This window comes from Diabrotica virgifera, chromosome 3 (genome assembly GCF_917563875.1).
Source record: "Diabrotica virgifera virgifera chromosome 3, PGI_DIABVI_V3a".
Taxonomy (NCBI): Eukaryota; Metazoa; Arthropoda; class Insecta; order Coleoptera; family Chrysomelidae; genus Diabrotica; species Diabrotica virgifera.
The window spans coordinates 207,529,562-207,553,955 of NC_065445.1; the positions used below are offsets into that span (position 1 = coordinate 207,529,562).

Below are 24,394 nucleotides of genomic sequence, written 5' to 3' on the forward strand. Positions count from 1 at the left end.
TATAAAATGTAGATTCTTATATAAAATCTTTCAATTTTTACCTATTAATATTTGTAAACAATTGAAGTATGATTTATTAAAAAACAAATGTTAACTTGATTTCTACTAGTCATATAAAACTATTTTTTTCTTTTTTAATGTGTATTTTTTATTATATATTTATCTTAATAATATACTTTATTTAATAAAATTTACAGAATCCTTCCGAAATAATTGTAAAATTAAATAATTAAAAAAAAAGTAATCAATTGATTTTTCAATGATTTTGCATCATTTTAAATGGTCACAACTTTTTATTATTTCACTGCATAGGCAGTTCATAAACTGGATCATAAAATGTAGATTCTCATACAGTACGTAAATCGTTCAGCTGGACATAGGGAACATACATTATACATATTTAGATACATAAATACATACATTGTATTATATTGAGACAAGTGTGGCAACTGAGCTCTCTCGATGACAATATATTTGTTAGCATTAAGCGGCATTAACCTCAAAATCGATAACTCTGACACAAATAAACGTCAAAATATGACAATGTAGTAGCTAAATATTTTTGGCCTAAGGTAATGGGAAAATTGTTTAGTTTTGAAATTAGTTTTTAAAAATAAATATTTTAAAAATTAAAGTAAAATTATTAACTCATTAATCATAAACTTTGTTTTCGATTTATTTATGGACAGCCTTGCTTCAAAATTCACTCATTATATTCGTTCTAACAGCTCTATTGCACCAAAAACTCGTACTCGAACAGAAGCTTCAACTAACACAGGTTACCGCAGTTGCCACAGTTATCTCCATGTATAATCCCTATGTCCAGCCGAACGATTTACGTACTGTATACAATCTGTTCAATTTTCAGCTCTTAATTTGTATGAACAACGAAAATATGATTTATTAAAAAATAAATGCTAACTTGATTTCTGTTTGTCATATAAAATTATTTTTTTTTATATGCATTTTTTCATCAGCTTTTCATTGAGCCTACATGCAAGCACGGAACATAAAAAATATCTAAGTTATTCTAATTGTTTATAAGCTAAAAAGTCAGGTCTTTTTCAGTTTTTTTAATAACAATTTCAATAAAATGTTAAAATTTTTTTAATACGTCTTAAAATTAAGTCTCAAATAATCGACTGCGATCTGCTAAATATCTCACTGAGTCACTGTAGGGCAAGAACAGTTGTATAAACAATTGCTCTCTGGGATAAACAAATTGAATAACTTATAAACTATTTGGTCGATCTGGTTGAAATTTAGCACACTTAAATAACTCATTAATTGTGCAAAAAAGTAAAGTTATTAATATTTATAATTTACTGCAAAAATGAGGGTTCTTTGCAATTGTCTCGGTCAACTATTTATATATTACAATATGCTTACCACCAAATTAAAGAACTTTTTAAGATCTACATTTATTTGAAACATTTTTCTCTAAAATGTACAAGAAACGTTTTATAGTCAAAAAACTGCTTTTTTCATTCTTTACAATTGTTTAAAAAAAAGCAAAATCAGCTGTACGTCTTCACGGAATTATCATCAGTTATCCCTCATCTACCGTTTAAAACTTTGAAAACCCTGTAGAACATTTTTACGTGAAATCGATGATTTTTTTCCCTATTAACTGGGGTATATACCAGATACTTAGATATTACCTGTATATTTTCAAACAAGAATAGGTTAAAATAATATCCTACAATAAAACTAATTACTTATCATTGTCATATTATTTTCTTATTGAGACCGCTCTGTTGGGGACCGCGTTTATGGGGACCGTTGAATCGGGCACCGCTGAATCGGGGTACCGCTGAAACGGGGACCGCTGTATTGAGACCGCTCAATCGGGGGCCGCGCTTATGGGGACCGCTGAATAGGGGTGAAACCAAATAAACCTACTTTACTCTTGAGTGAAATTCAAACTTTTTGACATACCTCGTATAATATTCAAAAAATTTGATATTTGATGGTTAAATCTTTGGTTTTGGACCATGCAGAGCTTTTTATAAATATTAACTTTTTTTCGTAAAATTAATAATAAAAAAGTTTTCCATATGGATACAACTTAAAGGGACATACTGTATATCTATAGTTTCGCTGCTTGAAAATGTCTCCCAAATCGCAGTATAACTTAAGAAACGCTAGTCTCTCTTCTTCTGTGAATTTCTGGTACATGTTTGCCTGCATTTTGTGATGCCACGCGGCTCTTTAACTGATCTGGCTGGAACGCCTATCTTCCTGTCGTACATTAAATTATCCAGACTTTCGGAGGTATTTAATTCGGTTTTTTATCCGCTGAGAAGGTTGGACTTTCCTTTTTCTCGTTTTTTTCTTACATTATTCTCCTTCTTACATTTTAAGAGAAATACCGGGTGTCCACTTATATTTTCCCCCATTTTAACTAGCTATAACTTCTAAACGGCTCAAGATAGAAATATGCGGTTTTTGCTGAAATGTATTATTTTAGTAAAAGTTTTGTCTGAATGGATTGAATTTTTTATATCGCTTTCAAGTACGAAAACAAAAATGGCGGATTTTTGAAAAAAAACGTTGTTGACTTTTTTTTTAATGGAACACCCAGTATATTTTTTTGTAAATTGAAAGAAAGGTCATTTACCTATCCAGCGATATAAAGTTTTTTAAAAGCGGTTGTGAAATCACTGAGTAATTAATTTTTAAAATGAGAGGTGCAACATGGATATCACATACCTAAATAACATAACTAATAGCCTGGGCCGAAATGGGCAAAAAAATTTTTTTTTTGTAAAAGTGGAACTCCGTATAGTAAAAAATTTGTCTTTTGTAATAAAAATAAGACAGAAAAAAACTCAGGCCGGTATTCGAATTTTTAGCCGCGCCCCTGGGGCCCCCAAGGGCCCAATTTTTTTTTTCGTTTACTGATTATTTTTGTAGTGAAAAAATCCTTTCAAATATTGTCAAAAGTAAGCTGTTAAAAAATAAAATGGATATCTGAATTTTAAACTGCGCCCCGCACAGTTTAAGTGTAGTGAAAACATCAAAGAGAGACTAGTTTGTGTAGCATTTCGCTTGATTTGATCATTTAAATGTACTGTTTGTAATTAATTTTTATTTGCATTGCAAAAAAATACTTTAATAGATCAAACCAACCCAGAGCTTACCACGTGGAGGTAGCTACACCTCAAGCTCCTCCCTCCCACCCACCTGTCTTATTTTTCTATTTTAAATCTTCTGTTTTAAAATACTGATTTTTGTTTTCAAATTCTGGTAACTTTTTTCTAGCATTTAGTTTCGCCCTAATATAGCCGTCTCTTGTCGTTTCTCCACATACTTTTTCCGAAGCCTCTGTTACGATTTTCACACACCGTTCTACGGCTTGTGTGTGACATGGGAATTTGTCAATAAAGTCGGGTGCCCTTTTATCCTTGATTAGCTTAAGAAGGAAATAGTCAGTAAGCTTCGTTGTTAAAGGAGGCTCTGATAAAAAACACTTTTGCCAATCAATTAAAACAATATAATCATCAGCGTCAAACTGTATGTCTGGAATTTTAAAACATCGTACAACTTCTGTTGATTTTTGTTTTCTAGCTTTAATAATTCGACGCACTGCTAGTTCTCTAACATGATCATGAGAATCAAAAAGCATTGCTAAGAGTAAATTTTCAGGGTGCAGAAAATATGAGTTGGTTGAAATTACCCTCTGAAATATATTTTGCACATTACCTGGAAGTTCTCTTGATGCTTTAATCGCATTCCATAAATGTATTGCACCGTATTCTATTACGGGTTTAGATTTAACTTGGAACCACATTGGCGCATATACTTTTATAATGAACTTTACAAGCACTCTTAAATTTTCGGAGGGGTCATTTGTAGACACATGTAACCGTAACAACCTATTAACTGTTGTAAGCCAGCGAGCATGACTCATTTTTCCAGGTGTTTTATTCGCTAAGCTTTCTTGGCAATATCCCGCGTTAATTGCCAGACAAATGTTATAAAGGTATTGTTGATCACTACTTAAATCTTGTTGTATCACAAATGGGAGCACACAAGAAATTGATTCAAATTTAACCACGCACCTTGTTTCACATTCTTTAAGAAGTGTGCCTATCGGACCTGAAAATGTGTAAGGTCCTTTTGTGATGCCATCTAACTCTTGCAACAAATGTCTTAGAGGGAGCTCATTGGCATGTAGCAAACAAATACTCCACTGCAATGGTTTGCCAATGTGACTTTCAATTTTGCGAATGACTCCGTTTTTCCATCCTGTATTTACATTGGTTCCGTCAGAGCCGATTACTACTACTTCATTAAGATCTGTGTTCTGTTTTTCTAAGGATGAAATTAGTCCATTAAAAATATGTTCTGCAGTTCCGGAAGTCTGTAAAGTTACGTGTCCAAAGTAAATACTTCCTGGCTCTTGTATTATTGAAATATGTTCTTCAAGTTTCGTAGTTCGTCTTCCGTCAACTTGATGCAGTGTCTTATCTTTGCGCCCATCAAAGTATAACCCTTTTACTGTGATAGCGAGAGGTATCTGCTGAAGAGCTTTTCGATTTTTTTCTATTTCTCTACGGACCTTGTTTTTATCTATGACGTTAGATAACTTATCCGGAGCAATTATTTTCATATATTCTAGTACTGCAGATGCAATTTTAGCTACAGTTCTATTAGATGCACCAGTTAGGTCCGCTATTTGTGCAGTACAAGGCAATGGCGTACTCATTTGCTGCTTTGTTTTTAGTATTTTAAGCCTCTTAGGTTTATCAACATAAGGACATTTAAATTCTTCTTCGCTATCTTCAACAAGAGAAGATTCTGAAGAAGTTTCATTCAAATCAGAATCCGTAATGATGTCAGTTACCTTTTGTGTGCCGCTAGTACCAGGTAAGGATTCCTTATGATTCCTTAATAAGAAATCAGTTTCATTTTTAGTGTATCTCTTTGCCTCTTTTTCTTTTCTTAACATTTGTTTGTTAAGTTGTGCAGTTTTAGCTTTATCAATACCTCCTATTATCATTCTTCTGTCATTTCGTTGATCGGTAATAAATTCCCACTCTACTTCTGGTATTTTACGTGATTTATCGCACTTGCAATTCTTTAAGTTCACACATTTACAAGCACAAATGTCAAAAATTTTAAGGGAGTCTAATTTAAACTTGTTTAACTTTTCATCGAGAAATGGGGTTTTTCTACTTTTAAAAGGTTTAAGAATAGTCCGATATTTTTTATTGTAAGCTACAATCATCTCGCAAATACGCGTATGTCCTAGAACTGGAAGTGATGCACGAATCCATATGTCTTTAACTTTTTTTGCCACGGTATTAGCGATTTCACTTGCAGAAGGTTGTTTGCTACCTTCCGCTTTAAGTTCACGACGAACACTTTCATAACACTGTATTATGTCCTGGTAAGTCGGAAGTTGAACGGAACTGTCCACACAAATATCCTTAACATTTCCGAATAGAGGACAACTGTCACTCGCCCGGCTTTTTATAAAAGACATTTTAAAATATAGTTTTATTCTTATTTCACCAAAGCTCTCACAACGACGACTAATTCGAAACTGATAAGGAACTCGGCTGATCGGCTCTCGTGCATTTATGTGAAGTTGTGTAAGAGGGACACTTTCTAACACCGAAAATACCGAGATATGCGTTGCGCTATTTATAGATGATTGAACTTGAAAAGTGCGTCAGCAGTTACGCTAACAGCATAAAGAGGACTCTTTTGAAGGGGCGCGGTTAAATATTCGAATATTAATGTTATTTTTTGATATGATACTACAAATATTACTTACAACAATTTTTTTACTACGGAGGTGAAAAAAAAAAGAACAAAAAAAGTTGACCCCCTTGGGGGCCCAGGGGCGCGGCTAAATATTGGAGTAAGGCCCCAATTTTTTTTAGGATGTTTTTTTTGCACCAAAGACATATTTTTAGCACTACGGTAAGTTGAATTTTAGAAAACAGTTTTTTCGGCCCAGGCTAATAACTAAGCAAATTGATATTATGTTATGTGATTTCCACATTGCATCTCTCATTTTAAAAATTAATTGCTCAGTCATTTGACAAGCGATTTTAAAAAATTTTATATCGCTGGATAGGTAAATGACCGTTTTTCAAGTTTTCAGGTAAATGACTATTTTTTATATCGCTTTTAAATAAAAAATGGCAGATTTTTGAAAAAAAAACGTTATTGACTTTTTTTATTAAAACACCCAGTAGGTTTTTGAAACTTGAAAAAATGGTCATTTACCTATCCAGAGATACAAAATTTTTTAAAATCGGTTGTCAAATGAGTGAGCAATTAATTTTTAAAATGAGAGATGCAATGTGGAAATCACATAACGTAATATCAATTTGCTTAGTTATGTTATTTAGGTGTGATATCCACGTTGCACCTCTCATTTTAAAAATGAATTACTCAGTGATTTGACAACCGATTTTGAAAAACTTTATATCGCTGGATAGGTGAATGACCTTTCTCTCAATTTACAAAAAAATATACTGGGTGTCCCATTTAAAAAAAGTCAACAACGTTTTTTTAAAAAATCCGCCATTTTTGTTTTCGTATTTGAAAGCGATATAAAAAATTCAATCCATTCAGACAAAACTTTTACTAAAATAAAACATTTCAGCGAAAACCGCATATTTATATCTTTAGCCGTTTATAAGTTATACGGCTATAAAAGTAAACCTATAGGTACTGACACAACTGTCCTTTCATGACATAAAGTATTTGAAGTAAATTAAATTCTAAAGCGACACAACCTTATATTTTGGTGACATAAATAATATTAGACTAAAACATAAATATATACTAAAACATATAGACTAAAAACATAAAATATGTTTATTGAAGGTTATAAGAATTATAAAGTGGCATAACTTAAGTTTTATTAAAATGTGCCGGTATTCCATGTACAAGCAACACAAGCACATCGAAAGTCGACGGCATACTAATAGTCGGAGAGATAGAAGCGGATTTTGTGCGTGATAAGTAATATGGAAAAACTATACGGGGATATGTTGAATTAGTTGTGTACATGACTTTCACCAACGGCCGCAAACCAGAGTGGGGGTCGAGGGTAGTTATAAGGGGTCAAAGTGGCGGTTTTTATTATTTTTTTTGTGACGCTCATGATCGAGAAAGTGCACCAAAATTTGGGAATAAGTAGGTCATGACGTAACTAATTAAAATCTCTAGGAGCGGAAACTCTGCGTAGCCGACAAATGGGTGGGGATAGGGGTGAATATAAAAAGTATAAAGGGTTTTTTGCGACGTTAGTGATTGAGATAGTTGACCAAAATTTGGGAATAAGTAGACCATGATATTACTAAGTAAAGTCCCCAGAGCCGGAAACCAGAGTGGGGGACGAGGGTAGTTATGAGGGTCAAAGTCGCCGTTTTTATTATTTTTTTGTGACGCTCATGATCGAGATACTGATAGTTTCCGGCTCTGGGGATTTTACTTATTTATGTCATGGTCTACTTATAACCAAATTTTGGTGCACTATCTCAATCACGAACGTCGCAAAAAATCCCTTATATTTTTTTATTCACCCCTGCCCCACCCCTTTCTCGGCCACGAAGCGTTCCACTCCTTTAGATTTTACTTAGTTACGTCATGACCTTCTTATTCCCATATTTTGATGCACTACCTCGATCATGAGCGTCACAAAAAAATAAAAAACGGGGCTTTGACCCCTTATAACTACCTTCCTCCCCCACACTGGTTTTCGGCTCTGGGGATTTTACTTATTTATGTCATGGTCTACTTATACCCAAATTTTGGTGCACTATCTCAATCACGAACGTCGCAAAAAATCCCTTATATTTTTTATATTCACCCCTATCCCCACCCTTTGTCGGCCACGCAGCGTTGCGCCCCTAGAGCTTTTACTTAGGTACGTCATGACCTACTTATTTCTAAATTTTGGTGCACTAAAAAAATAATAAAAACCGCGAATTTGACCCCTTATAACTACCCTGGGCCCCCACTCTGGTTTCCGGCCGTTGGTGAAAGTCATGTACACAACTAATTCAACATATCCCCGTATAGTTTTTCCATATTACTTATCACGCACAAAATCCGCTCCCAGCTCTTAGACTATAAATATGTGCCGGTATTATAGTGCTGCCGCTCGAGCGAAATTGAGGGAAATATGCACGTGGTAAAACTCTACGGGATTCTATGCAAACTACGTTTATGCCGGTTTCGTTCAACTATAAAGTGAAATTTCGTGATTTTTAAGTAGTGGTTATTACAAAACACAATTTTTGAAAATGTGCCACTATAGAAGTCAGATAGCGAATGGTGGCTTTTAAACTTTCAGCTTGTGGCTCTTGAAATTGGCCTTTTTCGACAAAAGCGATCCGCCTGACAAAACATCCTAGTAATACAGAGTGAGGCAAAAAAAAAGGCCAATCAGAAATATCTAGAGAACTAAAGGTAACTGAATCGTGAAAATTAGAATTAAGAGGTTTTAAAGAGTGAAATATTTGATGAAAATATTTTCATCTATTTGCTACATTCGGTATTCCAGTTGCTTTTTTTATCATTATTATAATATGAATTTTTCTAATGAGGAACTGATTATTAGTATGGTTTTTGTTCTAGGAGGGTAAAACAAAAATGTGCTACTAACAATAAGGATTTATCATGAGCAATTCCCTGATAGATGACAACCAAGAAATGAAACTTTTCAAAGCGTACTAGAACGGTTTTGATGGACTACACTTAGATTAGAACGTTCGTACTAATATGCAGACTCTTAGTGACACTAAGCATTTACCACCGTTTTTGTTCTATCAGATTTCGCGTAATCTAAATGCCCAGTATGTTGAAACCGTTCTAGTAAACTTTGAAAAGTTTCTCTCCTTGGTTGTCATTTATCAGGGAATTGCTGATGATATATTTTTACTGCTATACAGCGTTTCACGTTAAGAATAGAACATTGCGCTTATGAAGATCAGTGTTGCTAAACCTCTCGGGCATGGGTGACTACTCGACTGCCGATATGCGATTAATTCTATCGAGTACGGCATGGCATTGGCGCCATAGGCGCGCTTCTATCGTTCATAAGAAATACATGGGGCTGCCTCCGCAATGTTCTATTTTTAATGTGGACCGCTGTATAGTTAGTGTAGTAGTACATTTTTGTTTACTCTTCTAGCACAAAAACCATACTAATCAGTTCCCAATTAGAAAAAAATCATATTAGTAATGGTAACAAAGCCACTGGAACTAAAAAGAGAACAATGTTTAAGCCAAGCAAAGGTTTAAGCAAATTAATATCAAATTCGTAGCCACCTAGGTAGAATGTTGTATGTTTTTGTTAATAATAAATGCACCAACAATCTTAAAAACGTAGGTATTTTGTTATTTCGATATTAATAAATTAAGGATCAGTCCAGATTAATATGTATTTAGTTTCGAAAAATTATTATTTATTGAATATTTTCACGGCCAACCTGTGAATATCGCTACAAAATTTATATAAAAAAAAACGTAGTTAACAGTACTGATTACACCAGAGCTCTAAAATTATCAATTTGTATCCCGAGTGACACATTGACAGTTTAAATTTCACGACCCTAAGGGAAGTGAAATTAACATACAATAAAAAACGGAAATGGAAGTGGATAGGATACACCTTACGAAAACCAGCAACCAATGTTGCTAGACAAGCTCTACATTACAATGCTCAAGGCAAAAGAAGAATGGGTAGACCATCTTATACGTGGAAAAGAACAATAGAGAAAGAACTCAAAGAAAATAATTTAACATGGAACGATGCAAAAAATATAGCAAAAAACAGAAGAGAATGGAGAAAACTAGTAAACAAAATTGGACGGAACTCAACAGATGATGCGTGGGACTAGCAACCTCACCATCATTCCCCATGCTACTTGAAACACCGCAAGGTGCCCTTTGCTCCACTTGGAGATGTATGATTATGATGATGAAGGGGAGTGAAATTATGTCAAAGTGTCATGAGGACAAAACAAATCGGTAACTTTTAAGGTAAGATTCGATAAGATTATTTCATCAGTAAAACTGTCTTTTTAAATGATTTTCACTAATGTTTTATTGACATATTTGCCTGAATATTTGCTAAATCTGTTCATGGTGTTCTCTTTGACAAGTTGTAAAACATTAATTGTCTTATTATTGTTCTTGTAATTAAAAGCATCTGACGTAAGGCTGAAAACAGACGGACCAAGCTACAGCGCTACGCTGTAATTGCACAAGAGCTCTAAAATTATCGAATTTTTCCGGAGTGACATTTTGACAATTTTAATTTCACGACCCGAATGGGAGTGAAATTATGTCAAAGTGTCACGAGGGCAAAAATTCGATAATAATTTTAGAGATCGAGTGCAATTTGCTGCGATTATTTTATGAATAACACTGTTCAAAACCAAAATTTTATTGTAATTTAATTATCTAAGTACAAATTAGTACAATAATTGTTATACTTATTTGACGGTTGAAAGTCATCACTTTTGTAATTTTTAAAACATTATTTGTCATTAATGTCACTGAATGTAATTTTTCGCAGCAATGAACGGCATCTGACATAATATACTTGACGACGGGATATTATCAAAAATTATCACTTTAATTTTTATTTCTGTAGCTTTCTATTGGTCAGTACCTCCTATGAATGAAATAATCGAAAAAATTTCTCGCTGTAATTTTTATTCTTGCAGCTTTTTATTGGTCCGAATCTCTATGAATGAAATAATCTTTTAAACCACCCTGCATAATATTACAAAACTTCATATTTTAAGAGAGAAGATATTGAGGAGAATCCAAAAATGTAAAAATATACAGGATGTCCCATTAAAACAACGAAGTTATAAGCAAATTCCAGTGTAACCGGATGTAGCAAATAGATGAAAATATTTTGTTTGTTCACTCTTCAAAACACCCCAATTAAAATTTTCAAGATTCAGTTACCTACCTTTAGTTCTCGAGATATTTCTAATTGGTTCTTTATCTGCCTCACCCTGTATTTTAACCGATTTTTCTCTTGCTCTTTTACAGATCATGAAAGCAGTTATTTTGATTTTATTTACATTAATATGCACAGTACATAACTACAATGTTCTCATAATTAGCCCAATGGTTTCATCTAGCCATTTTTATCTTGGAAATGCATTAGGAAGAGGTCTTGTAGAAGCTGGACACCAAGTAACAGTAGTTAGTCCTTACGAAGATAAAAATCCGTTAAAAGGCTATAAAGATGTAGTTTTAACAGGTTTAGCACAACAAAAAAGAGGTATGTATAATTTATTTTTTACATTATCCTTAATGTTGGTTTGTTTTTCCGTTACAAGTTATATTGGTAGGGAGCGCAAACGGGGATGTCTTACTCTAATGAGTCAGGGCAGTTAGTAAAAAATATATCCTCAGAAAAATTCGAGAACATCAGATTATAATCCGGTCAACTTAGACATCAAAATAGTTGGCAAATAAAAAAAATTGCCGGAGAGTCAAATTTTGGTGGAGAGCTAGAGTTTACCATAACAAATAAAGTTTTAAAAGTCCCCATCGATCCCATGTGTGCAACAAAAGTTATTCGGGGTCAAATGTCAAAATTGGAGATTTTTTGGATTTTTCTCGAAAACGGTTTTATCAAAAAAAACATCAAACGAAAGTTGTAGATCTTAACATTCTCTACAAAAATAGTCCTTACATTTTTTTCCCTAAGAGTTAACATTCCTGAGATATCGCGATTTTAAATTTACTTTATACATTATATGCACATATAAGCCACGTATATACATAGTGTGGCACTTAAGACAAGTATAAATGCCTATTTGTGTTTCTTTTATATAATATATTATACTATTCTGAAAATATTTCTTCAAAAAACAATCAGTCCCAAACTTAATTTCCGCTACCCACGTGGCCTTGGAAAACATTTGGCTATACCATTGTTTAAAAAAGAACAGGTTGCCTATTGTAAACAATGGCTATACAGTATTGTCCGTAGGTCTTGTTCATATTCAGCCCTGTGATGGATGACCGAAGTTATCGTTAACGTAAAGTTATCCTGTAGTTATGTTATAACTACAGGATAGGTTAGGTTCATCTTTTGACTTGTTTTTAGACAGAAATCAAGTGAATTTAGAAGCTAGTAATTTAATAATTAAGAATAGAAGGGTAATACAATTTTAAAAATTATACAAAAATCAAATCGAGCGATATAAGTTGAAATTTTATTTTAAGTACCTACTGAGCTTTCTATCCAGAGTTGCCAGATGATATTTTATAAATCCCCCACTTAGAAACTGAAATTCCCTGAAATTGAAGCTGAAATACCCCAAAGTCCCCAAATTTAAATTGTTGCCGCATTTTAATAAATTATTAGTCAAATGAAGAGAACAGTAAAGCAAAGTTCATACTACAATATCAACGAGGGCCATGGAAATAATTCATAGTTCCTATCGTCTTCGATTATATGGGAGTATAATATACAGTTCTATGTACATTCGCAAATTTAATTTACCATGACCCCTTAAAATCATCCATAATTTTCCGCCCCCAAAAAATCCCACTACAATTTCTGCTTAGAAAAATTTCAATAGACGCTTTCAAATTAACCCAAAACTTTGGGAAAATACACCAATCTGGCAACCCTGTTTCTATCTACCGTTTGAAAGAAACACCAAGGAACCCAAACAGCTGTTTGCTGTTCGGTCATCGGCAGTAGCCGACGACGGGTATGTTCGGAACAATCTCTCGCGCTCACTCCAACTTGTACTATTTGTACATAAGGTTCTCTTTGTTACTTCAAAATTTGTTCCTCAAAACTTCTTTCTAATATAACGTTGATGATATAACTATTTCATAACTGGGAGCGATACATCACACCAAATTTTACCTATACAGTTATGAGCACGTTATTCCTGAGAGTTATCTTAACTTTAACTCAAACGTTAAACTTAACTTCGGTCATCCATCACACGACTGATTATCTGTTTCTTTTAGTGCTAAAGGTTCAGTCGTTCAGTTCAAGTTAATATATATAAGTACTTATTACAAGCATCTACCATTTAGCAGATATTACGGGCTTACACGACAGTGGTATTTGACGGCTACAGTGACTCGACAAAGAATATTAAAGCTGCAGAACAACGTCGTCGAACTATAAAAACATCATCGGGTTCCGAGATTATCTTTGATGAAAATATAACAGTTCCAGCGAATCAACAACAGTTTTTCTCTAACATTAATAATAAATCTCGTTTCATTTCCATGTTAACTGACAAATTAACAGCTGCGAATATTGAAGTGAAACAAGCTAAAAATGTCGCAGATGTCCTTATAATTGAGACAGCAATTGAAAATGTTAAGGCAACACACACAACAATTAATTGTAGTTGGTGAAGATGTTGATTTGTTAGTAAGTACTGCAATCACTCCAGTAGATAAAGTTATTTATTTTCTGAAACCTGGAAGGGCTCAACAGCGAACAGAGATATATTCTTCGAAAAGTGTATCGGCTTATCCCAAATGCCAAAAGTACATTTTATTTTTACATGCGATAACCGGCTGTGACACTACGTCAGCATTGTACAGAAGGGGCAAAAGGTCAGTACTTAAATTATCCCAAAAAAAAAAAGATTTGACTGACTGCTGTAAAGTTTTTACAGAACTTGATTCCACACCGCAAACAATAATTACGGAAGGAAGTCGCTTTCTTCTTGCGGTTTATGGAGCTCCAAAAAAAATTTGTTGTCTTGATAAATACCGATCCTTAACTTTTGTAAAAAATACGCGAAACAAGAAACAAGTACAACTATCATGTCTTCCTCCAACATCAGCATCTGCTTTTCAGTATTTGTACCGAGTATATTATCAAGTTCAAACATGGCTAGGCAATGAACTGAATCCAGAAGACTGGGGTTCGAAATTAATAGGTAATACTCTGGAACCGATTAAAACCTTACTCCCACCTCCTCCAGAAAAACTCCTAACACTATTTTTTGCAATTGCAAAAAATGTTGTAGTGCCAAATGTGGATGTAAAAAAGTCGGGTTGCTGTGTTTTCTAGCGTGTACCAACTGCCAAGGTCAGTCTTGCCGCTTGCTTGCCGTGACCAGGCATCTCGTAACTCGACAATTCGTACCCGGAAAAGTGGTAACGGACAAATCGTAACGGCGATAGATCGTAACTATACAAATTCGTAACGGACAATTCGTAACGTCCAAATTGAATTATTCTGTTTATTTTTGTTAACATGGAAACTACATAACTGCCCTAATAACACAAAACATTCCAGGAATTTTCCTAGAAGGTACACACAGGACATTGAAAACATTCCTGGAATGTCCCCAAAAGCACACGAACGTCCCTGGAAAGTCCCAGGAAAGTGCTGTGTCAGCATTTTAAACATTCCCTGAATGTTTTGTTGGAACATTCCATGAATGTCTACGATTGTTCTTTGAACATTCACAGTATATTGTTTAGACTGAATGTCTTGTTGAAACATTCCATGAATGTTCTTAGGACATTCAAAGTATATTTTTTAGACATTCTCTGAAATATATCGTCAGTGATGTGACAATACCTCCTATATGTTTTTTCATGAGTTTTGCAGGAGACGAAAAACATTTTTTACGGTCACCTCCTGTTTTCATACATAAGTTTTGACTTGTTTTGTAGTAAATAGATAGTTGAATTTACTACAAAACAAATCAAAAAATATATGAAAACACGAGGTGGCCCAAACAAGTTTTTCATCTCCTACAAAATTCATGAAAAAGCAGATAGGAGGTATTGTCACATCACCGACGATATACCAGAAGTACAGTAGGAAAAATGAAAGAATACCCATGAACGAACATATAAAACACGCTGTATTTTCCTGTCACCGTGTCACACAAAAAACTGGTCAGCACAAGTACATGTAATAATTATTGTTACTTGCACTGAACAATTTTCTTTGTGACACGGTGACAGGAAAATACAGCGTGTTTTATATGTTCATTCATGGGTATTCTTTCATTTTTCCGACTGTATATGTAGCTATACCAAATAATACATCCTTGATAAATATAAACATTTTTATTGCACAAAATCTTGTCATATATTTTTTTCCATAATCATCACTACGATGACGATTCATTGTATTGAATTGTTCATTAGAATTACAATCTGGTCATAACTATGACCAATGAGCAATTTTAATTTAACCTAAATTACTACTGTTCCTTAAAATGAAGAGCTTACCCATAGCGTCTCTTATCTAATCTAACAGGCACACAAGCACTATGCTCTGCTTTTCTAACCGCACTATTCTAACATACACATACACACAAGCATTATGCTCTGCTTTTCACTATCACTCAAACTAGTTCAAAAGGCTTTGTCCTCTTCAATCTTCTAGTTTGCCCAGTAGTATCCAGGAGCTGGATTTCCTCAATATTCTTGTAGGTATTTACGAAGTTGTTGCTTGTGACTTCTAACTTTACTCCAACTTTAAAAACAAATCCAGCTGTAAAATATTTATGTGCCTGAAGGCTTTTGTATGCTTTCATCTATAATATCTATAATAGTAATTTGGTGGAATGCACTTTATGGTAAAATCCAATTCTGACTGAATTGTATATGGATCTAAATCCCCAATTATTTTCATCTTCAATAAATATCTAAAACAATAGAAGAAATAATGTTATTGCTTGCAAAATTCATCAATATTGATAAATATCAGAGAAAAATGAACATTGATAAAAATTGTTTGCCCTACCTTTCTCCAAACATCTGGTGTCTCCAATAATAATTTCCTTAAATAATCACTTTGCAGTGTGGTAAAGTTTATAAAGTTCACAAAATACAGCAAACGAAATCCAAATGAATCCAAAATATGACGATAAACAGTGAAATGATGAAATGAAATGATATTACAAACATAACCTCTGTAACCTGTATGCCATGCCAACCAGAACCAGAAGTCACGTGGTTTGGATTGCCTAAATACATATACACGCGCAACAAATTTGAAAATGAATGCAAATTGAACAGTAAATGGCCTCTCTTAAAATATAGGACATTGGTAGTATGTTCATAGAATGTCTTGTGGTAACATTCCACGAATAACTTAATCAGATATTCATCGAATGTTCCTTGAATGTCCAGTACATTCAAACGTTAATAGAACTTTGATAGTACATTCCTGGAATGTTTTGTGTTGTTAGGGTGTTATTACAGTTGTAATTGAAATTATGTTTATCAATTTAACGAATCAGTACCAGGATGAATATGTTTAACACATTTTATATTTCGTGTTTCAGAATATATTAAAAGTTTTTAAACACAAACAAATATTTAATTACATACAAACTTTTAACAATATTTTTAAACGTTTATCCCTCTTATTGTTCCTTAAATTTGCATATACCTAGACAAAGGAATAATGAAATAATTCATGATATCTTTAAGCTAATAACGGTCTTTAGATATTCCCAACTTTCTAGGTATGCATTTTGTAAAATAAAGATTATAATTACCTTATTAAATGCCCTAAAAATATTTGCCTTAAAAATATTTTTATCCTGATACTGACTCGTTAAATAGATAAACATAATTTCATTTATAACTGTAACACCAGTTAGTTTCCCCGTTAACAAAAATAAACAGAATAATTCAATTTGAACGTTACGAATTGTCCGTTACGAATTTGTATAGTTACAAACTGTCGCCGTTACGAAGTGTCGCCGTTACGAACTGTCGCTGTTACGAATTGTCCGTTACCATTTGTCCGGTTACGAACTGTCGCGTTACGAGATGTCATGGAACCCAGTCTTGCTCAAATGTCCAGTTTAGTACAACAGAGGAAGACTCCTGTGATTTTAATGAAGAGACCAATGACTCAGTCACATTTGAACAATTTTTGAACATCCAGCAAGAGGAAGAGGAAGAAGATGAAATCGAAGAAGACTGTTGAAGTAGACTTTCAAGAATATGAATCTGATTAAAATATCTAATGGAATCAAAACAATAGTTAACCTAATAATCAATAGCAATATCAATAATCAATATCAATAATAAGGTAATATCTAGAACTTGACCGGTATTGATTCCTTAAATTATCCTAAAATTGTCAAAACAGTGGAGTAGGCCTACAGGGGAAACCACGGTAAAAAAACGCGCCGAGTACACTACCTCACAGTTGGTGTGGAAACCTGTGCATATCATGTATAATGTGATTCTTAGAATCGCGATATCTCAGGAATAGCAACTCTTAGAAAAAAATAGTAAGGACTATTTTTGTAGAGAATTTTAAGATCTACAACTTTGGTTTAAGGCTCTTTTTTGATAAAACTTACCATTTTCGAAAAAAAATCCAAAAAAAACTCAAATTTTGACCTTTGACCCCGAATAAATTTTGTTGCACACATGGGATCGATGGGTACTTCTAAAATTTTATTTGTTATGGTATACACTAGCTCTCTACCAAAACTTGGCTCTACGGCAATTTTTGTTATTTTAAATGTCTATACAGGGTGTAACGAAAATACAGGTCATAAATTAAATTACATATTCTGAGACCAAAAATAGTTCGAATGAACCTAATTTACCTTAGTACAAATATGCACATAAAAAAAGTTACAGCCTTTGAAGTAATAAAATAAAAATCGATTTTTTCGAATATATCGAAAACTATTAGAGATTTTTTATTGAAAATGGACATGTGGCATTCTTATGGCAGAAACATCTTAAAAAAGAATTATAGTGAAATTTGTGCACTCCATAAAAATTTTATGGGGGTTTTGCTCCCTTAAACCCCCCCCCAAACTTTTGCGTACGTTCCAAATAAATTCTATAACTTTTTTGCCTCTTAGTATTTTTTCGATAAGGCAGTTTTTATCAAGTTGCGGCTTCTTTTTTAATATGTTTACATAAAAATTTTATGGGGGTTTTGTTCCTTTAAACCCCCAAATGTTTGTGTATGTTCCAATTAAACTTTTACTGCGATACCATTAGTTAAACACTGTGTTTTTAAAACTTTTTTGCCTCTTTGTATTTTTTCGAGAAGGCACTTTTTATCAAGATGTTACTTCTTTTTTAATATGGTTTAAAATATACCTTAAAATGTAAATCATAAATAAATTTTCATATTATTACAAAGTCTCCATAATCGTACTTAGACATATACAAATATGTGGTGGATTTGACAAATATTCAAAATATCTAGCTAAAAACTGACTTTTGGAAAAAGTACTAAGAGGCAAAAAAGTTTTTAAAATATTGTGTTTAGCTAATGGTACTACAATAATGATTAAATTGGAACGTACACAAAAGTTTGGGGGGGTTTAAAGGAACAAAACCCCCATAAAATTTTTATGGGGTGTCCAAATTTCACTATAATTTTTTTTAAGATACTACTACTATAAGATATTATAGTAGTAGCCTCATGTCTATTTTCAATAAAAGATCTCTAATAGTTTTCGATATATTGAAAAAAATCGATTTTTATTTTGTAACTTCAAAGGGCTGTAACTTTTTTTATGTGCACATTTGTACTAAGGTAAGTTAGGTTCAATCGAACTATTTTGGATCCCAGAATATGTGGTTAAATTTATGACCTGTATTTTTGTTACACCCTGCATAGACCGGGTTATTAAGGCAAAGTAAGTGTATATTTCAGTGTAAATATAGTGTAAAAACAGTGTATATTTCAATATTCTGATGATTTAAACTTTTAAACGGGACGTAAATAAATGTGCGAATTGTAAAATGTGCGAATCAAAAAATTGTAACAAAAACGTTACATTAAAATACACGAGCGCGATTGATTTCCTTTTTTTTATTTTGAAGGAAATCCTTTAAGAATTACGGAAAAAATATAATCTAACGATTTTCATGGGGCAATGTAGCTAAAACCATATACAGTATGTCCCTGTAAGTTGTATCCATATGGAAAACTTTTTTATTATTAATTTTATGAAAAAAAGTTATTCTTCATAAAAATCTCTGCATGGTCCAAAACCTCAGATTTAATCATCAAATATCAAATTTTTTGAATAGTATACGAGGTATGTCAAAAAGTTTGAATTTCACTCAAGAATAAAGTAGCTTTATTTTTCACAAAATCGAAAATTGTTATTATGAAAAGTTATTTAGAATTAAAAACTATGTTTCAGTGTGTAATTACATCCTTCTAATTAAAATATTCTGAACGATATTAAAATATTCTGCGTCATTTGTGTTGCTTCTTACCAAGATTTACCTTACTTTGTAATATCTCTGCAATGTCGCTGCTCTACTCTAAGGCCCCGTCTGATTTTCCTAATTGGTTTTGCGTCCCACATACTTTTCACTTGTCTATTACTGTTCATCCGTGTTATATGCCCGAACCACGTCAATTCCTTTCTCTTTTATTTTCTTTTCTTCGCTCTGAGGCATTTAATGTTTGCTTCTTGTACCCTACTCTGGTGTCTTCTGTTTCAAAAGTTTTTGCTCCTTATGTCAACGTTGTCTATATATTGTCTGCTTTGTTTTTCTTGATATTTCCGTGTTGTTAAGCAATCCTTTATTTATTACCTTGAATAAATTTTCTGTACTCTCTATAGTACAGAGTAATAAGGATTTTCTCGGGACACTCAAAGATCCAGATAGCTGACTACTTTTTTAGTTATTTTAGACCTATAGGAAGAGGACAAACCTACCTGTTTCCTGCCTAGAGTTCGCATCCGTTTTTAATTATTAACAATTTAATTAACGAGTTAATGAACTCCATTCAAAAGGTAAATAGTTGACATAAAATTACAAAATTAGTTTTTTAGAACATTGAAAAACCTTAAAAATTCCGATTTTTGAAAGTTAAAATGTTAATTTCTTGCTAGGCAAACTGCAAAATAAGTGAAAATCGTTATTTGTTAATGTTGTTCTGAAGCTATTTCCTTGTGGCATTTTTATGATTAATTATTTATATGGGAAATAAGCCACAATTAAAATGAAAAAAATAATTTTATTAACGTTTCGAAGCCCAAATCGGGTGCCGTTGTCAAAATACAAAATATTACTAAATAAAAAATTTAGTTGATTCAAAAAATTCAACAACATTCAAAACAACAAACACATTGAGATCTATTCTATCTAAAACTAAACCTAACAATGATCAAGAAAGAACAAAGAATTGCATTTATAAAATACCTTGTGAATGCGAACAATTTTATTTAGTTGAGACATCAAGACCATTAGGCGTTAGAATAAGTGAACATCAATCTTATATTAAAAATAGAGAATTTGATAGATCTCAAATATGTCAACACGCATGGGATAATGAACATAGAGTTCAATGGAGAGATTCAAGTATAGTCCTGAAAGAATCAGATAGTAAAAAGAGAAAAATCAAAGAAGCGGCTCTAATTCTGCTAAATGAAACCAATTGTGTCGCAAATTCCTCGGTAGAATGCAGTAGGATGTGGTTGCCCATACTGAAAGTGGAAGTCAACAGAAAGAAAATACCAAGATTAGTAAGTCAATAACATCGAGCTGGTACATATTTTATATTTTAGTATTACTTATACATTCTAGTATTATTAATATTATTTATAATTTAAACATATTACAAGTCAGAATTTGGTATTATTTTTTTGAGAGTAAATTAAATGTAAGACCAAATACTTACGATGTCGGGATAGTATCACAGGTTTTTCCTGGTTTTCCCTTGTGATTTACTATGAAGTCTCTAACGCGAGAATTTTACTGTCGTTGCATTTGGTTGTCTTTTTAAAGACAAATCACATGCTATAATTTTTTTGTGACGGATATTCTTGAGTTGGGGTTGATTTCATGTAATCGAATGAACTATCTTTCAGTAAGTCGTCCCAGGAACGCAACTCATAAATATTGGCAATATCATTTTAAAGTCTTCTACTTTAAAATGTATAATATATGTCTAAATTGCCAATATAGCTGAGTCAGATTAAATAAATTATTAGAAGAATTTTTTTGCTTAGCAACAACATTTTTGTTTATTTAGTAATATTTTGTATTTTGACAACGGCACCCGATTTGGGCGTCGAAACGTTAATAAAATTATTTTTTTCATTTTAATTGTGGCTTATTTCCCATATAAATAATTAATCGTTATTTGTTAATAACTTTTACTAAAACTACCTTAGAACTTTAGTATTTCACCCAAAGTTGGGTATTGGCGTACTTAACAAACCTTCAAAATTTGAGACCGGTCCATTAACGACGTTCTACACCTTCGTTGCGGGGTATGCCTCTCAGAGGAAAGGGGGGAAACTTATATGCAAGCGAAAGTTGGTAACAATGCATTTATAGCAGAATACTCAAATCATATGTTTCAGTATTAAATACTTTATAAAAATAAATTATAATAAATTACGGAAATTACGGAATAAATTACGGAATTAATTATAATAAATAAATTAAAAATAAATGGTACGGTAAACAATCCTCATTTTTTAATATGTTATTCCTTACAAAAAAACCTTTAATTTAAGCACAAATAATTAAAAATCGTAAATTTGGGTCAAAAGTTATTAACTTTTTAAGAATTCCCATAAAAGCCCATACTAAAACTTAACTTTGACCCTTAACAGTAATTAAACGGCACGGTAAAACAATTTTTAAAAAATCAAGTCTTAGTTTTTTGAAGTAAACTATAACATACTAACATTTCATGCAAATCCTTAATTCTTTGCCGAAGGTGTAGAACGTCGTTAATTAGTTAAAGAGTTATTCTATTTGATTATCCCAGAGACCTTTATTTTACAATAAGATAAGACAGAAAATAATGAAGACAGGGCAATTCTGAGTATGCCAGATGAAATTAGAAGAGTGATAGTACCAAAATGTATTAAATAAAGAAAAAAAAATAATTAATATAGTCAAAAATCCTAATGCCAAATTTTTGAAATTTTGTAGTTTAAAAACACTTAGAATAACTTTAAAAATATTATCCGTAGAAACAATATTTTTATATATTCGAAAAGATAGTATTTTAATACGAATTTTCAATTAAAACAATTTAGCCTGGTTCATTCGGGACAAAGTTAGCCATGTGTTTTTTTTTTAATTCACAGCTAATTTGTTTATAATAATTAAGGAATCTTATTAATGCCATTTTAAAGAATGGGATTTGTATTTTTCCTTACAAAATTTGCACAAACATTGTACCTCCACAGCATACTCTACGATTTTTCAAAAATGTAGTTCAAACGATTACTAGGGGGAATCTACAAATCCACCGAGTTAAAATACCGAAAAAGCCGAAAAAACAGTCTAATTTTTTCAAACAATTCTTGAAAAAATATAGGATTTTTGACTATATTAGAAATTTTTTTTATCTTTTTTAATACATTTTGATAGCATCAGTTTTCTACTTTCATTTTTCATACGCAGCATTGCCCTATGTTCATTATTTTCTGTCTTATGTTATTGCAAAATAAAGGTCTCTGGGATAAACAATTAGAGGAGCGATTAAACTAATTAATGGATCGGTCTCAAATTTCGAGGGCCACAATTAATTAAGTGCCACAATTCCCAACTTTGGGTGAAACACTAAAGTTCTAAGGAAGTTTTAGTAAAAGCTATTAACAAATAACGATTTTCACTTATTCTGCAGTTTGCGTAGCAACAATTTAACTTTTTAACTTTAAAAAATCTGCATTTTGAAGGTTTTTTAATGTTCTAAAAAATTAAATTTTGTAATTTTATGTCAACTATTTAGCTTTTGAATGGGGTGCAAAAAATCTAAAAAATCGCGATTTTTGCACTAAATTGTTAATAATTAAAAAACGGACGCGAACTCTAGAGAGTAAACAGGTAGGTTTGTCCTCTTCCTAGAGGTCTACAATAACTAAAAAGTAATCAGCTACCTGGATTTTTAAGTGTCCCGAACATGGTCTATTTTTAGCTTATTACCCTGGAGTACTAGTCCGTTGTTGAGATGGTCCTTGATGCTGCCTTTGTTATTGATTACTTTTGCCAAGTAACTGTATGTGTTGGTCTGCTTTATTTTTTATTGATCGATCACGACTTCAATTAGGTCTTCAGTGTCTTTTTTTCTTCTTATTTTCATTATCTGTGTCTTATCTTTGTTTACATCGATGCTACTATTTCGGTAAATAGTACTATAGCATTTGTTCATCTCCGTTAAATTCATGAAATATGTATTGATTATTAGATACTCGAAAGCATTTAATGGTCTAAACAATGGACAGAAGCTTTTTCTTCAGCTCAAAAGATGACGAGAACAGTAATAGCAACGGGGGATACGTTGTAGGGTCTCAATAGAGCCCTATACGACTCAAAAGATATATTGGTTATTAACTATTTAAAAAATTAAGAATAAAACCATACTTGAATAAATGTGTACATTTAAAAAAAATCACACGCATAGTTCATGCTTTTACGTAATAATATGTCTATTTTACTTTATCGTACTATATACGTAGTCAGAGCTGAAAGTATCTTTAGTAAAAAGATAAAAAAATGTATCTAAGATACTAAAAGTATCTTAGATACTTTTATTTAAGATACTTTTTGGTTCATTTAAAAGTTACTTTTACTTTAGATACTTCTTAAAAGTCTCTAGTATCTTTTATCTTTAAAAGTATCTTTAGATACTAAAAGTATCTTAGATACAAAAAAGTATCTTAGATACAAAAAAGTATCTTAGATACAAAAAAGTATCTTAGATACAAAAAAGTATCTTAGATACAAAAAAGTATCTTAGATACAAAAAAGTATCTTAGATACTTACCCAGGACCTGAGAAATAGATACTTACCCAGGACCTGAGAAATAGATACTTTTCATGATCCGACAAGCTTCGACCTGTCGCGCCGGCCGTAGCGGGAGAGACGATGTGTATTGTTCTTTGCATCCCGCCCGCCGGCCCGCAGCATTATCCGTTTATCCTTTACAGCGTTAAGTTAGTTTGCATTTGCCGTTCGTACTCGCTAAAGGAAAAAATATTATTGCACTAGAAAAGGTAAGTTTCTTACTTTGCTTTTTATAACCTATTTTAAATTTAAATAAAATGTTTATTTGTTTAAATTTAAAAAATAAAGTGATTCAATAAATTATGATCCCTGATCCCTGCAATGTAGAGTAGAATACCTAAAATCCTATGGTCAAAGAAATCAAAATAAAATTATAAAATTAACATTACGGTTGTATCTACAGGGTGCAGGGCGCAAAAATATATATCCTTATCTGATATATATCTTGATACTTATCTTGATACTTATAAATATCAAGATCAAGATATATATCAATATTCTATTTCCTTTCCTATATTTCAGACTTATAAAGTTTGACGGGAATTAATGTTTTTAAGTTATTTTATAATATTATTGCTTTTCTGTTTTTATTTTGATTTATATTGAAGACTTAAGAGTGTATCAATT

General features: G+C 32.4%; 1 protein-coding gene across 3 annotated transcripts in view; it reads left to right on the forward strand.

The window, feature by feature from the left end:
- Positions 1-24,394, forward strand: part of LOC126881514 (UDP-glycosyltransferase UGT5-like) — an 83,295-nt gene that overhangs the window by 24,617 nt on the left and 34,284 nt on the right. For all 3 annotated transcript variants that reach the window (XM_050645809.1, XM_050645811.1, XM_050645810.1), the window contains exon 2: positions 11,041-11,275. In XM_050645809.1, the coding sequence (XP_050501766.1) occupies positions 11,044-11,275 (232 nt within the window). In that variant the 5' untranslated portion in view covers positions 11,041-11,043. The remainder of the gene's footprint in view (positions 1-11,040; positions 11,276-24,394) is intronic.